This window comes from Plecotus auritus (assembly GCF_963455305.1).
Source record: "Plecotus auritus genome assembly, chromosome: 4".
In the NCBI taxonomy this organism is placed as follows: Eukaryota; Metazoa; Chordata; class Mammalia; order Chiroptera; family Vespertilionidae; genus Plecotus; species Plecotus auritus.
The window spans coordinates 80,819,731-80,832,038 of record NC_137775.1 but is presented as its reverse complement, the minus strand read 5'-3'; the positions used below and the strand labels follow the sequence as shown (position 1 = coordinate 80,832,038).

The 12,308-nt window shown below is 33.6% G+C and overlaps 1 protein-coding gene across 1 annotated transcript in view; it reads left to right on the top strand.

Moving 5' to 3' along the window:
- Nucleotides 1-12,038, top strand: part of TINAG (tubulointerstitial nephritis antigen) — a gene marked incomplete at its 5' end in the record, with an annotated part of 77,417 nt that extends 65,379 nt beyond the window's left edge. Inside the window, 2 exons of the mRNA XM_080664616.1 lie at nucleotides 6,460-6,505; nucleotides 11,338-12,038. Coding sequence (XP_080520742.1) covers nucleotides 6,460-6,505; nucleotides 11,338-11,472 — 181 coding nt within the window. The 3' untranslated portion in view covers nucleotides 11,473-12,038. The remainder of the gene's footprint in view (nucleotides 1-6,459; nucleotides 6,506-11,337) is intronic.
- Between the last annotated feature and the right edge of the window lie 270 nt (nucleotides 12,039-12,308).

Sequence of the window (12,308 nt, the reverse complement as noted above, 5' to 3'; positions counted from 1 at the left end):
ATATTATCCTGTACTCCAGGAATATGATATATATGACAATTCTGATGAATGAATGAACTGGGAAATTTTAAAAGGCGTTGTGTTGCTATGGCTATTTATAATGTTTTCTCTGAACAAAAACATGTAGAATATTAGTGACTACTTCAATAAGATCAAAGAGAAGGTCAGGTCAAGTTTATGTCGCAATAAAAAGGGAAAGGTTGCAGAAAAACAAATTTTGCAGATGATGGATCAGTACTATTTGTGATATTGATGCGTTTAATATTAGTCTTGCTAATCCCATCATTGTAATAATTATGTTCGTTATTTTACAAATGAGATGGTTGGATGAATGCAACCCTAGTTGGAATATTGCTATAATGACCAAACTGTTCTTCCTGCCTCCAACCTCACATGTTTCCATTTTAGTTCCTCTTGTTAACCATTACCAGATTAATTTTTCTATGGCTGCCTACTGTTCTACTCCCTCCAAACCTTTCATGATTTCTCTATGAATGCACAAAGGCTGACTCCTGGCATTATTTCATGCTCTCCTCTCAGGCATATCCTCATTTTCTCTTGGCATGACTACAAATCATTCAAGGCCCACCATGACTCCCATGTCTGCCTCCTCCTCATCTCACTTTTTATCATTTTGCTATTAGTTGCTCCTTAGACACTAGTGACAATTTATCCACTTGTCATATAATTTTGAAATGTTACTTAGCCTCTTTTAGCCTCAGTTGTCTTATTTATGAAGCAAAGAAATTGGATAAGAGTTAGATTAATTTTGGGAACCATATGGTCTTGGCTGTTCAACTCTGCCACTAGAAGACATAGGTGATGCAGAAATTCATGAGCTTGGCTGTTCTATAAAACTTAATTTACAAAAACAGGCAGTGGGCCAAATTTGGCCTGTGAGTCATAGTTGGTCAACCCTGGGAGTATACTATAATCTCTGAATCTCCTTCCAATGCTAAGATTTTATGAGACGATAAAAAGCCATTTCTATTTCTAACATAAAAGGATTGAAGGTTTTCCTCAAAGTATAGCCTCATAGATATTCCCCCATTAATTGTCATCGATGATAATGACTGGTTTTAGCCTTGCACCCTTTCTCCTGTAAATTTCCCATGGTTGTGGAATGTATATTCTGTCAATATAGTAAATGCAGTTCAACAGCAGATCATTTTGACTGGAGCATAAACTGGATACAACCTTGTTGTCAATTTCCTCCATACTTTATTTATTGGTCAAATTACATGGGATATTATACTTATAATATTTTTGCCTCCTGAATTTTAGGATACAGTAGGATTAGTGATGTGTCAGCAACTCAATAAATATTATTGATTGGATGATTAATTAATATTAGGAGTACACAATTACCTCTGACATTGTCATACAAACATTATCTTTTGGAAATATCCCTCTGCTTCTCCAATCTTTGATAAAATTTGTAGTTCCTATGCAGAACATATCAATAAAAGTACCTGATCTTAGCCCTGGCCAGTGTGGCTCAGTTGGTTGGGTGTCAACCCGTACACGTTTCTCTTTCTCTCTTCCTCTCCCTTCCTCTATCTCTAAAAATCAATTTAAAAATATTTTTTTAAAAAATGAAATGAGAGGGGAGAATGCTCTCATTTTATGGTGCTTTCCTAGGCAGTCTATTTTCATTCACCTTTGATCTACTATTAATTTACACATTCTGATAGCTCTCAATTATATTCAATATCACCACACTCACTAGGTGTGAGTATCTATTTTTTTAATGAAGTTACTAAGTGTCCCTGATAGAACATTCATAAAGCAAAAACAACCTGCATATCTTTGCCTCATTGTGACTGCAGTTACTTTTCAAATTTTTTTTGTGTAAAGAGAGCTGAAAATCTATCTGCCATCACCTTTGAACAAAAAATCCTATACCCAGAGTACTCATATCATTGTTATTGACTGGAGGCTTATCTGGTGATTTCTTTATGCGTGTATCCTATCTGACTTTCATTTCCTTCATAAGAAAGTTTGGAGTTCTGTATCAGACTGACTTACGCATTTGTACTTTGTTTTCCTTAGAAATTTCCTGTTCTAGTAGGCTGTACTACATACATTTTTTTAGAAACTTTGTTTTTATCTGTCTGGATCTATATTCACCAACAGAGAATTGGTCTGCCCAGAAAACAGGAGTTAGAATTCCTATTGTCAAGTCTATGGGGCATATGCAGGGACCTTAGAAGCAGTAAATCATCAGAAGCATTGCAGCATTTTAGTCGAATTGATTCTGTGACAGTGCAATACACCCACCATCAGTATAAACTAAAAATGATATTGTTCTTGTAGCTCCAGATTCTTAGATGGATGTGAGACCTGCTTTAAGGAACTTGATTCCTAAGCTCCTGGGATCTTGACACATGAGTTAGGAAATAATTATTCTCATCACAGAAGACTTCCTCGCTCTGCAGATAAGCTCTTTCACAATTTCTTTTAATAATCAGCTTTCCTTGGTTCTTACAGTGTTTTAACTGTCAGAAACCCTGAAAAGCCAAGAATTTAAAGGTCAATATGCAGAACCACTATCAGTAGAGACAACTCAAGGAAGATGAAGCCCCTCTGTTATTACAGTCTTTGGTGATGATAAATCAACTTGATCATCAGGAACACATCTCTGTGCAGTGTGAAGTGCACCTCAAGTAATGCCACCTTTGATATGCCTACTCATTCAACCTTGAAATCTTGGAGTTAACCTTGACTCTTTCTTCTCCCTTTCTGTAGGTATAAATTGGCCCAGAAATTCCATTACTTTTACCTCCAAAGTAGTTCTCAAATCTGTGCCCTCCTGTTCATGCCCACTGTGAGTGTACTTCAATGCCCTTGCTTAGCAAATATCTAATTTGGGTTGACTATGCGATAGTCTCAATTCTAGGTGTTGGAGATACAGCTGTTAAAAGAATAAGCAATATTTGCTTTATGTGTCTTACATTCTTACTCAGGATTTCATTATTTCTTGCTTTAACTCTAGCATTCATCTCATGTCTTCAGCCTCCTGCCCCTGGAATCTATCCATCACAGGAACACCAGAGTTGTCTCTCTGAAGGAAAAACTGTGGATTATGTCACATCCTGTATTCAAATGTCTCTTACCAGCTTTGTGAATGCCAAGCTTGCTGGCCTTGTATACCCTTGACAGCCAAATCTGCTTTCCCCACTTGATTTCCTGTCTCCCATCGCTGTCCTCCAGTCACACTGGACCAAGGGCTGCTCTTAGATTAGGCAGAGATAAGCTTTTCATGCCTCTCTTTTGACTTTACACTAATTTATTGTGCCTAACAGTCCATACTCCCATTTCTAGCTGAAGAATTTCAACTCAGTTCTGTGAAGGAAGTTGTCTTTGCCTTCCACAGACAGTTAATTTCTTCATCTGTAACCCATAGAAATATTTAAAACACTCTTTTATAAAAGTAGCAATTAAAGAATTCAAATTATTTTATACTTTGTTTTTCACTTCCCAACATCACTCCCATTAGGTTGTCAGCCTCTTGAAGACAAAGGATATATCTTCTTTATACTAAACAGTAGTTTGCTGAATAAAATCAGAAATAAATGAAGTACACAAGAGATTCTGTGCTCTCCTTTAAAAAGAGATATTAATGGGAGTATGAATATTACTTTAAGAAAGGTTTACCTTAATTTTCTCTTTTTACCATGTCAAATATGATAATCACTGGATATATTGACCTCATTGGGAAAATCAATACCAAGGGAGGAAAAAATTATCACTTAAAATCTTATGCAAAGTAGTAATTTGGTTCCAATAATTTTACTATTTAGACATTGTTTAAAATAGCGTTTTAAGAAACCTAGTATTGTTTATCATGGCGATCTGAAAAGGACAATATTCTTTCAAAATGGAACATGCACAAAAATATTCATAACCTGTTTGGTGATTATCAGAAGGAAAGATGGGTAGGAGAGGAAAAAGAGGGTTAAAGGGGGATAAATGGTAATGGAAGGAGACTTGAATTGGAATGATGAATACACAATATAATATACAGATTATATATTATAGAATTGTACACCTGAAACCTATATAACTTCATTAATCAATGTCATCCCAATAAAATCAATAAAATTTTAAAAAATATTCATAACCTTAGCAATACAAAATCTTACCTTATTTTTTAATGAGTTTTCATGCTGTATTCTACAGAATTTATGGTTTCTCCACTAAGACCTTTCATATTATGCAGAAAAAGTGTTTCCAGAACTATCTAAAAGTGAGCATATAAAATGAATACAGAAGGAAGAGATTAAATGATCATGTGCTTGAAGTGAGAGTAAACCAATGTAGGGAATCACCAGTTCTCAGGCATCCTTGGGAAATATGTTACATGAGTTAAGACTTGCCTAGATGTTTTAAAAATATTGGCATTTATCTGGTTGTCACATAATTTTAAGAGAAAATAAGCACTAAAGGATCTTAACAAATAATTGAAACAATTTAATGAGGTAGAAAAGTATTCAAAAGAACAGTATAAACTTCACATGAAGTACAGCCACTTGAAGCAAAAAAAGGCACTCTTAAGATCTCTCAAGCTTGTGAACCTATTGTACAACTTGCTTTAGAGTAGCAAGTTTAAAGAAGCAATCTGAGAAGAGTAAGATTAAGGTTTTGGTCTGTCTAAATAAATGCCAGTCTTATAAGGAAGAGAGATAAGTGGAGGAAAGAAGAGCATAAATAGTGATGTTTAGAGAAAATATGAATGTATTTTATGTTAGGTAACTAGTAGCCAAAGCATCTAAAAGCAAGTTTGATTGAGTGGTAAACTTCTGAAATTGTTTTGATAGCCATGATAAATAAGAGAGTAGAAATGAGTGACTTGAAGTTTCAGATATGATCTACTCCTTGAAGTACATAATGTCCTTTAAAGATTTGGAGGCACATATGGGACTGGTAAATTTTATCAATGATGATGGCATTTTAGAAAAACGAAAAGGATGTAAATGCAATGCGAAACTACAAAAATGATTTTGGAAATTGAACTAGTTTAAACTTACCCATTACACTGCCCAGATATTTGAAATCTTCAAGTGTCCCCTTTTGTGTAACAGAGAACTAAAAGAGAGATGGCAATCAGTGTAATTGCACTCTTAGCCTCTGTCAGAAACAAGAGAAAGAAAAATTGTTCTTTAGTGTTTTCCTATCCCAAATCACCTTTATCCTTTCATTCTCATGTCAAAGGAACCAAATGCATTAATATATTTTCCTAAATGCCTCAAGATCTCTACCATAAGCCTGTCATCTTTAAAGTGCCATGGCCCCATTATTCTATTCTGTACCCTACAAAAAATAACTTTCTGCAAACTGACATGTTGAAAATATTTAAACAACAAATGTGTGTCTCTTCCAGGAATGTTTGTTATGTTATGGCATGTCATGATTTAGCTCGAAGGAGCTCTGATGTTGAGATCTGAGTTATTGGGGATGGATTGATGGGGTGATATGTGGGCAGAACTATGTTCTCACAATCCATTAAGTCCCATGAAAGTCGTAGTCATATGCTTTCTCAACATGAAACTGATGCTGTTCAGGACACATTGCAGTTGGGGAATCTATAAGAAAAGCAGCTTATTAAAAAGAGCATGGGATTTGAGGTCCTGGTTCAACATTTCTCACTCTAAGATCTTGGACAAGTCTTGTTATTAGTAAATAGAACATATTAGTAATATTTGCCTCACTGGTTTTAGTCAAGAGAAAAAAATAAGATATTATAGGTTTCAGTTCTTTATGAACGGTTACACTGAAAATGGGCCAGTACTGGGAATATAGGATTTTATTTCCATATATACACATGTATAGAGAAACTCCACATTAGATGTATAAAATGCTATATACATATGAACACTTTTAAATAAATTCTTTTATTTATAACAATGATCCATATTTACATTGTTTTTTATCATTAGTCTTGGAGATTTATAATTTATGCTGTTATGTAGAGTTTCAGAGGGCTAGATATAAAGAAAGGAGCAATCCTTAAATACATTAAAACCTCTATGAAATTACAGAGCATTTGTCTTTCTCTGTATGGCCTATTTCACTACATAATACTGTTTAGATTTATCCATGTTGTCACAAATGGTGAACTTTTTCTATGGCTGATTAATATTTATTGTATATATGTACCACATGTTCTTTACCCATTTATCTATCAAATCCCTGTTTTAAATCTGAAATTAACATACTACTTTATGCCAACTGTACTTTAATAAAAATTAATAAATAAAATAGAAACAAAAAATAAACCCCCATAACCCAGTTGTCCTAAAACTTATCTCTTTTAGTCAGTGAGTTTCATTTCAAACCTTTGGATATAGATGAACATATTCTGAGCAAGTAAATAATGATATAGTAAAAATGAAAACTATACAAGCATATTTCTGTATGCTAATATTTTATTATTACCATTATTATTATTATTTGTAGATGGGGCACACTGAAAGGAGCCCAGGGGCGAAAAGAAAAATTTTGGGTATGTAACTCTACTTGAATTTCTACTGTGAAGTGAACATTTTAGAATCATCTGTGTCTCTATCCCCTGCTTTGTATTATTTCATCACATCTTAAGTCACCAACCTATTGTTTGTAATACTGGTATTTTCTCCAATGCAAAACTCATTGCAATAATTAATATTATAGTGATAGTTTTTCTAAATGACTATTATTTCAAATTGTAAAAAAATTTTTTTTCCAAAATGAGAATCAGAAAAATTTTTTCCTATTATCATTTATATTAAACTTAAAGTAATGGTTAGACTTCTCTCATATATGTCAATCAGCTTTGTTTCCTTACAGAATTTTTGCTATGGATTATGCTTTTGTAACATTTGCATCAATTATTTATATTTAGGGGTAAAGTGTTTTGATTTTGTTTTTGCCAATTATAACATACACAGGTTTCTTTATGGAAAAAGAGAAAATGTCTAGTCTGAAAAATAATAGAAAGTTACATATAAGAAACAGTTTAAAAATATTAAAATATATTACCTAAAATATTCAGTTGATTCCAATAAACTATGATGAATTGTCTCAAGTACTTATACACTTTTTGGTTTTTAGGAATAGTATAAAAGGTGATAATATTTATTTGAATTTGAATGCATACAGTAGAGGGCTTATTATAACTTATAAAACACTATACATTAGGACTTGTACTTACCAGAGTGACATGTTATTTAGGTTTCTCCACAAATTACTCACAAAAATCAACCACCCAAGTATGTATCTGTATCTGTCTTGATATATGGGAGCTTAAAGTAGAATGATGCATCTTTGTACATAAACTCAGCTTTCTTAGATATTATTTTTCTCATTAAAATAAAGCTTGAAGTAGCCAATAATATTAATGTTAAAGAGTTAAAATTAATATGTGAAAGATGATATGTTATTTGAATATCTAAAATTAAGTTTCTGAATGAGATTTTTATTAAGTGAATTTGAATAGTTATTCAATCACATAATAATATAGTATTTAAAGACAAAAACAAGTTTTTTAATTAATTTATCTCACAACAGTTTTTAGCATATAGCTATTTGTTGAGTAAATACGTGTTGAGTAATTATGAATATGAATGTTAAGTGCAAAGGAAAACTGTGATCCTCTTATCTACAACCTCATCATTTCCATCCTAGAGCCCCACAGTAGTACACACACAGACACACACACACACACACACACAAAACGTACACACTCACTCACACTCATAGTATATTCAAAACATGCATACTATCCTTTTAAACTACTTTTGTTGTTGTTACTATCAATTCTAAACTTACTACTTATCAAAAATTTTTAAAGAAAAGTTTATTTCATGGGGATAGGGGCAGGATTTCCTTTTAATATAATTCTTTGGGATAAATTGTTTAACATAAGTTGTAGGAATACAAGAATCAGACTGAAAATTTATCATATTTTGTTTTATTAAAAATGCTTTGACTTTTTCTCTACTAAACTGTATATATATTTATTTTGGGCCAGAATCATATCTGCCTTATTTACCAATGTATCCAAAAAACAAAGCAAAGTTACTGGTACATAGTAGGAACATAAACAATATTTGTTTAATGAGTGAATGAATAACATTAATCTATGCATTCAATCTCCTAGAAGGAGAGAAAACACACACACACATCCTTTTATTCCATTAAGATGAGCTGGAAAAAGTTCCTTGTTCTTACCCTTGCCTTTAGGAATATAAATATGCCTTTCAAGGGCCAGATAAATACCAGATAATATCTTCAAAAGATGATTTTCATCCTTTTTGACAGGTAAACACCAAGGGAGATAATGTTCCAGTACTCTTGGCACCCTGGCTCTTAATTTAGAACCTTGTCCGGTCTCTAACATGTGGGCCCGCTTGGGGAGATGAGAGAAATGTTATTATCCTTTGGGATCAGATCACTTAACTAGACAAATGGCTACAGATCTAATTCTCAGGGTATGTGAAGATAAAGTATTTCTGGGAGAAGTGAAAGTAAACATCACCCATCTTTATGTCATATGTATAATTTGTATGTCAGGAGACTAAGTTTGAAGTTTAATGTGCATAAAGTGAGGATTTTATATACATTAAGTATTGGAAAATGCTTACCAAAATAAGGTTTGTTAACACATCCATTACCTCATATAGTTATCATTTTTTTGTGTGTATGGTGAGACGATTTAAAATAAATTCTCTTACCATCTTTCAAGTTTTCAATTCATTACTTTTAACTATAATCATGCTGTATATTAAATCCTCAGAATTTATTCATCTTATAACAAGAAGTTTGTACCTTTTGACCAACATTTCCCCGACAAATTGGATAACCTAGATGAAATAGATAAGTTCCTAGAAACATATAATATACCAAGACTGAATCATGAAGAAATAGAAAATCTTAACAGAACAGTGAATAAGAAGGTTGAGTCAGCATTCAAAAGCTTCCTAATAAAGAAAAGCTCGTCAAAATGGTTTCACTGGTAAATTCTACCACAAATATTAAATGAATAATTAATGCCAACTCTGCTCAAATTCTTCCCCCCAAAAATTGAAGAGCAGGACACACTCCAAAATTTCTTTTATGAGGCCAGTATTAACCTGATACAAGGCCAGATAAGAATACTACAAAAAAGGAAACTATAGACCATCATCCCTGATGAACATAGATGTAAAAATTATCAGCAAAATACTAGCAAATTGACTTCAACAGTACATTGAAAGGATCATATATCATGATCAAGTTAGATTTATCTGTGAAATACAAAGAGAGTTTAAATGCAAATCAATGAATGTAATACACCATACTAGTAAAACAAAAGATAAAATTCTTATGATCATTTCATTTGGTACAACAAAGCATTTGACAAAATTCAACAAACATCCTTTATAATAAAAATACTCAGAAAATTGGGTATAGATAAAAACATACCTTAACATAATAAATGCCATATGTGACAAACCCACAGTAAACATTGGATTCAATGATGAAAGGTTGCAAGCTTTCATGCTAAGATCAGGAACAAAACAAGGATGTCTACTCTTACTTCTTGTCAATATAGTGCTAGAAGTCCTAACAGAGCAATCAGGCAAGGAAAAGAAATTAAAAACATCCAAATTGGAAAGGAAGAAGTGAAGCTATCTCTGTTTGCAAATAATATGATCTTATATATAGAAAACCCTAAAGACTTCATTGAAATCTATTAGAACTAATAAATAAGTTCAATAAAGTTGCAGGATACAAAATAAACACAAAAATCAGTTGCATTTCTACACATTAAGAACAAACTAAGTAAAAAAGAGATACTAAAAAGTCCTATTACAATAGTATAAAAAGATACCTAGGCCCTGTGGATACTTAGATATTTTCCACAGAAATTAATAAAACAATCCTAAAATTCATACAAAAGAGTCCAGGCAAAAGAGTCGAATCTTAAAAAAAATGATGAAAAGCAGTTTTTTTCTGAAAGCCGAAGATTTTGATGCTGAGTAAATCTGCCCTCTCTTACATGGTAGTAGACAGTAAAAAGCTCACTGCAACAATATATGCCTTGAGAAGATCACTGTAGATCACATCCAAGAACATTTTCCATCTTAGGCTCAGTGTAGGGTGAGTGTGAGGCAAGTGTAGAGGCTCTTCACTTACCATCCCATGAACAATTGCAGCTGGTATCTGACTTAGCTTTTCTGTTGTATTTAGTTGTGGTCAGCTGACTCCCTTCTGTGTGCCCTTTGGGCCTTCGTGTTGTTCTTTATACACACTGCATTGATGTGTGTTGCTTTCCTATGCACTTACTCCCTCAAGCTCTACACCCAAGAGTCATTCTGGACCTATCCCAACTCCCTTGCTAAACCTCCTCATATTTTAAAAATAAAAATAAAAAATGAAAGAAAATTTCTAATTCCTAATGGTTTCACTTTCTGAACATCTCTCTTTCTCTTCCTATTTCCCCTGCCCCTGCTAAGCCTTCCAACTTAATTATGTCAAGTTTACTAGCTAGTTTCCCTTCCTCTTGTGTCTACCTTCTTAAATCCATCCATCTCATTTCCTACAAAATATTGCAAGGAAAATTTTAATCCAGCTTGCTCTCATGCTGGAAGCAACTAAAAAAACTTGACATTATCTTCACTATTATTTTCTCAGTATGGAATTCTTTACCTCACATGCCATCCTCATAACCTACCACCTGCTTGTGTTTTATGATCTAATTTTATAACAATTTCATTGCTTAATTTCAGTTTCATGCTGCTTCGTGCTTTGGTGCTTAGGCTCTTCTTTTCATTTTACCCAAATCTCCCTCCTTCTCTTTTTATCTGGTTAATTTATGTCAAGCTCTAACATGCATCTCATGTGGCATGTTCTGCATGACAACTTCCCTGAACCATCCAGATAGGTGGGATGCCCCTCTGCTGACTTCTAGGACACATCTGCATGTTTCTACCTTAGCACTGGCCTTCTGTTGATTGCATTTCATTAGAAGATAAGCTCCCTAAACACAGCATAATGCCTAATTTATCTTTGCTCACATGCCTAGCACTGGGCCAGTCACGTAGCAGATAACTGTAGCTTGTATGTCCTCTGAGGCCACCAATTCTGGCTGTTGCCAACATAAATGTGCATGCATATTCATCTAACTGATGAATGGTATAACCATTCTATTATTATTTAGAAAATGTTTAGGTTTTTAATAATTACAATGTACAATAAGTCTACAGGTATGTAAAGCTATATATGAGTTCCCCTTGTTTTTACAGGCAGGACTTAAAAATATCAAAGTATGATACTCAGCTTTTTCATTTTTGTCGTTGTGTTGTTTTTGTGCAGATTGCTGCCAATTCCTGGGGAAAGTCATGGGGAGAGAACGGCTATTTCAGGATTCTTCGAGGAGTAAATGAGTCTGACATTGAAAAGTTGATTATCGCAGCATGGGGCCAGCTGACAAGTTCAGATGAACCATAACGTATCATTAAATTTCCATAGGCCATGCATTGCAGTAACCCCTTAAATAGAAATTAAGTGGCGCGAGGTTCTCTGTGACAGTGCACTCTTCGTCTCTTCCCCTTGTTATTGTAATCTGCCAGTTTTCTTGAAGTATGCAGGCTCTCTGCTTCTGCGTTCTTTACATTACCAAGTATATGAAAACGGAGAGAACAGCAGAGTGGCCACATGCCTTTCAAGTTCCCTACTTGTCTTTACTTTTCTCTCATGACCGTGTTCTTTTTGACTTTGATAGTTCACAGTGTGATGGCACTTGTCCGAAAAGTTCATTGCATTTATTTGTAAACAAAATGGTTTATCTCTTTGACCAATGAGGACTTTAGACAACAAAAGCAATGGAAATGCCAATTTAGCATCTTTCCAATTTTTTTCAACCAAATAATGCCTCCTTAATTCAGAGCTTGTTTATGTTTAGTCAAAAGCAATGGAAATAGATTATTGTTTCTCTCAATAAGCTAACATTTTGTTTCTTTTCATTTGTCTAAAACTAATTTTCAATCTGAACATAAAAGTAAACTCTCCACAGCAAATAACTACTCTTTATGGTTAATTTAATAGTACATAATGTGGAAAAGATGGTAAGTAATGGAAAACCTTAGAGGCCAACAACAGAAGTACAATCTTGACACATAGACACCCTATTTTTTGGAAGCCAGTAAACTTTGTGTAAAGTCAATGAAAATCAGCTGCAAAACTGTGTTTGGAAAGATAACATATTTACCGCCCCCCCACCTCTAACAACAACATGATGCCATGAGTCAGACGGAATAAAGGCTCTTTATCACAATCCTTTCATA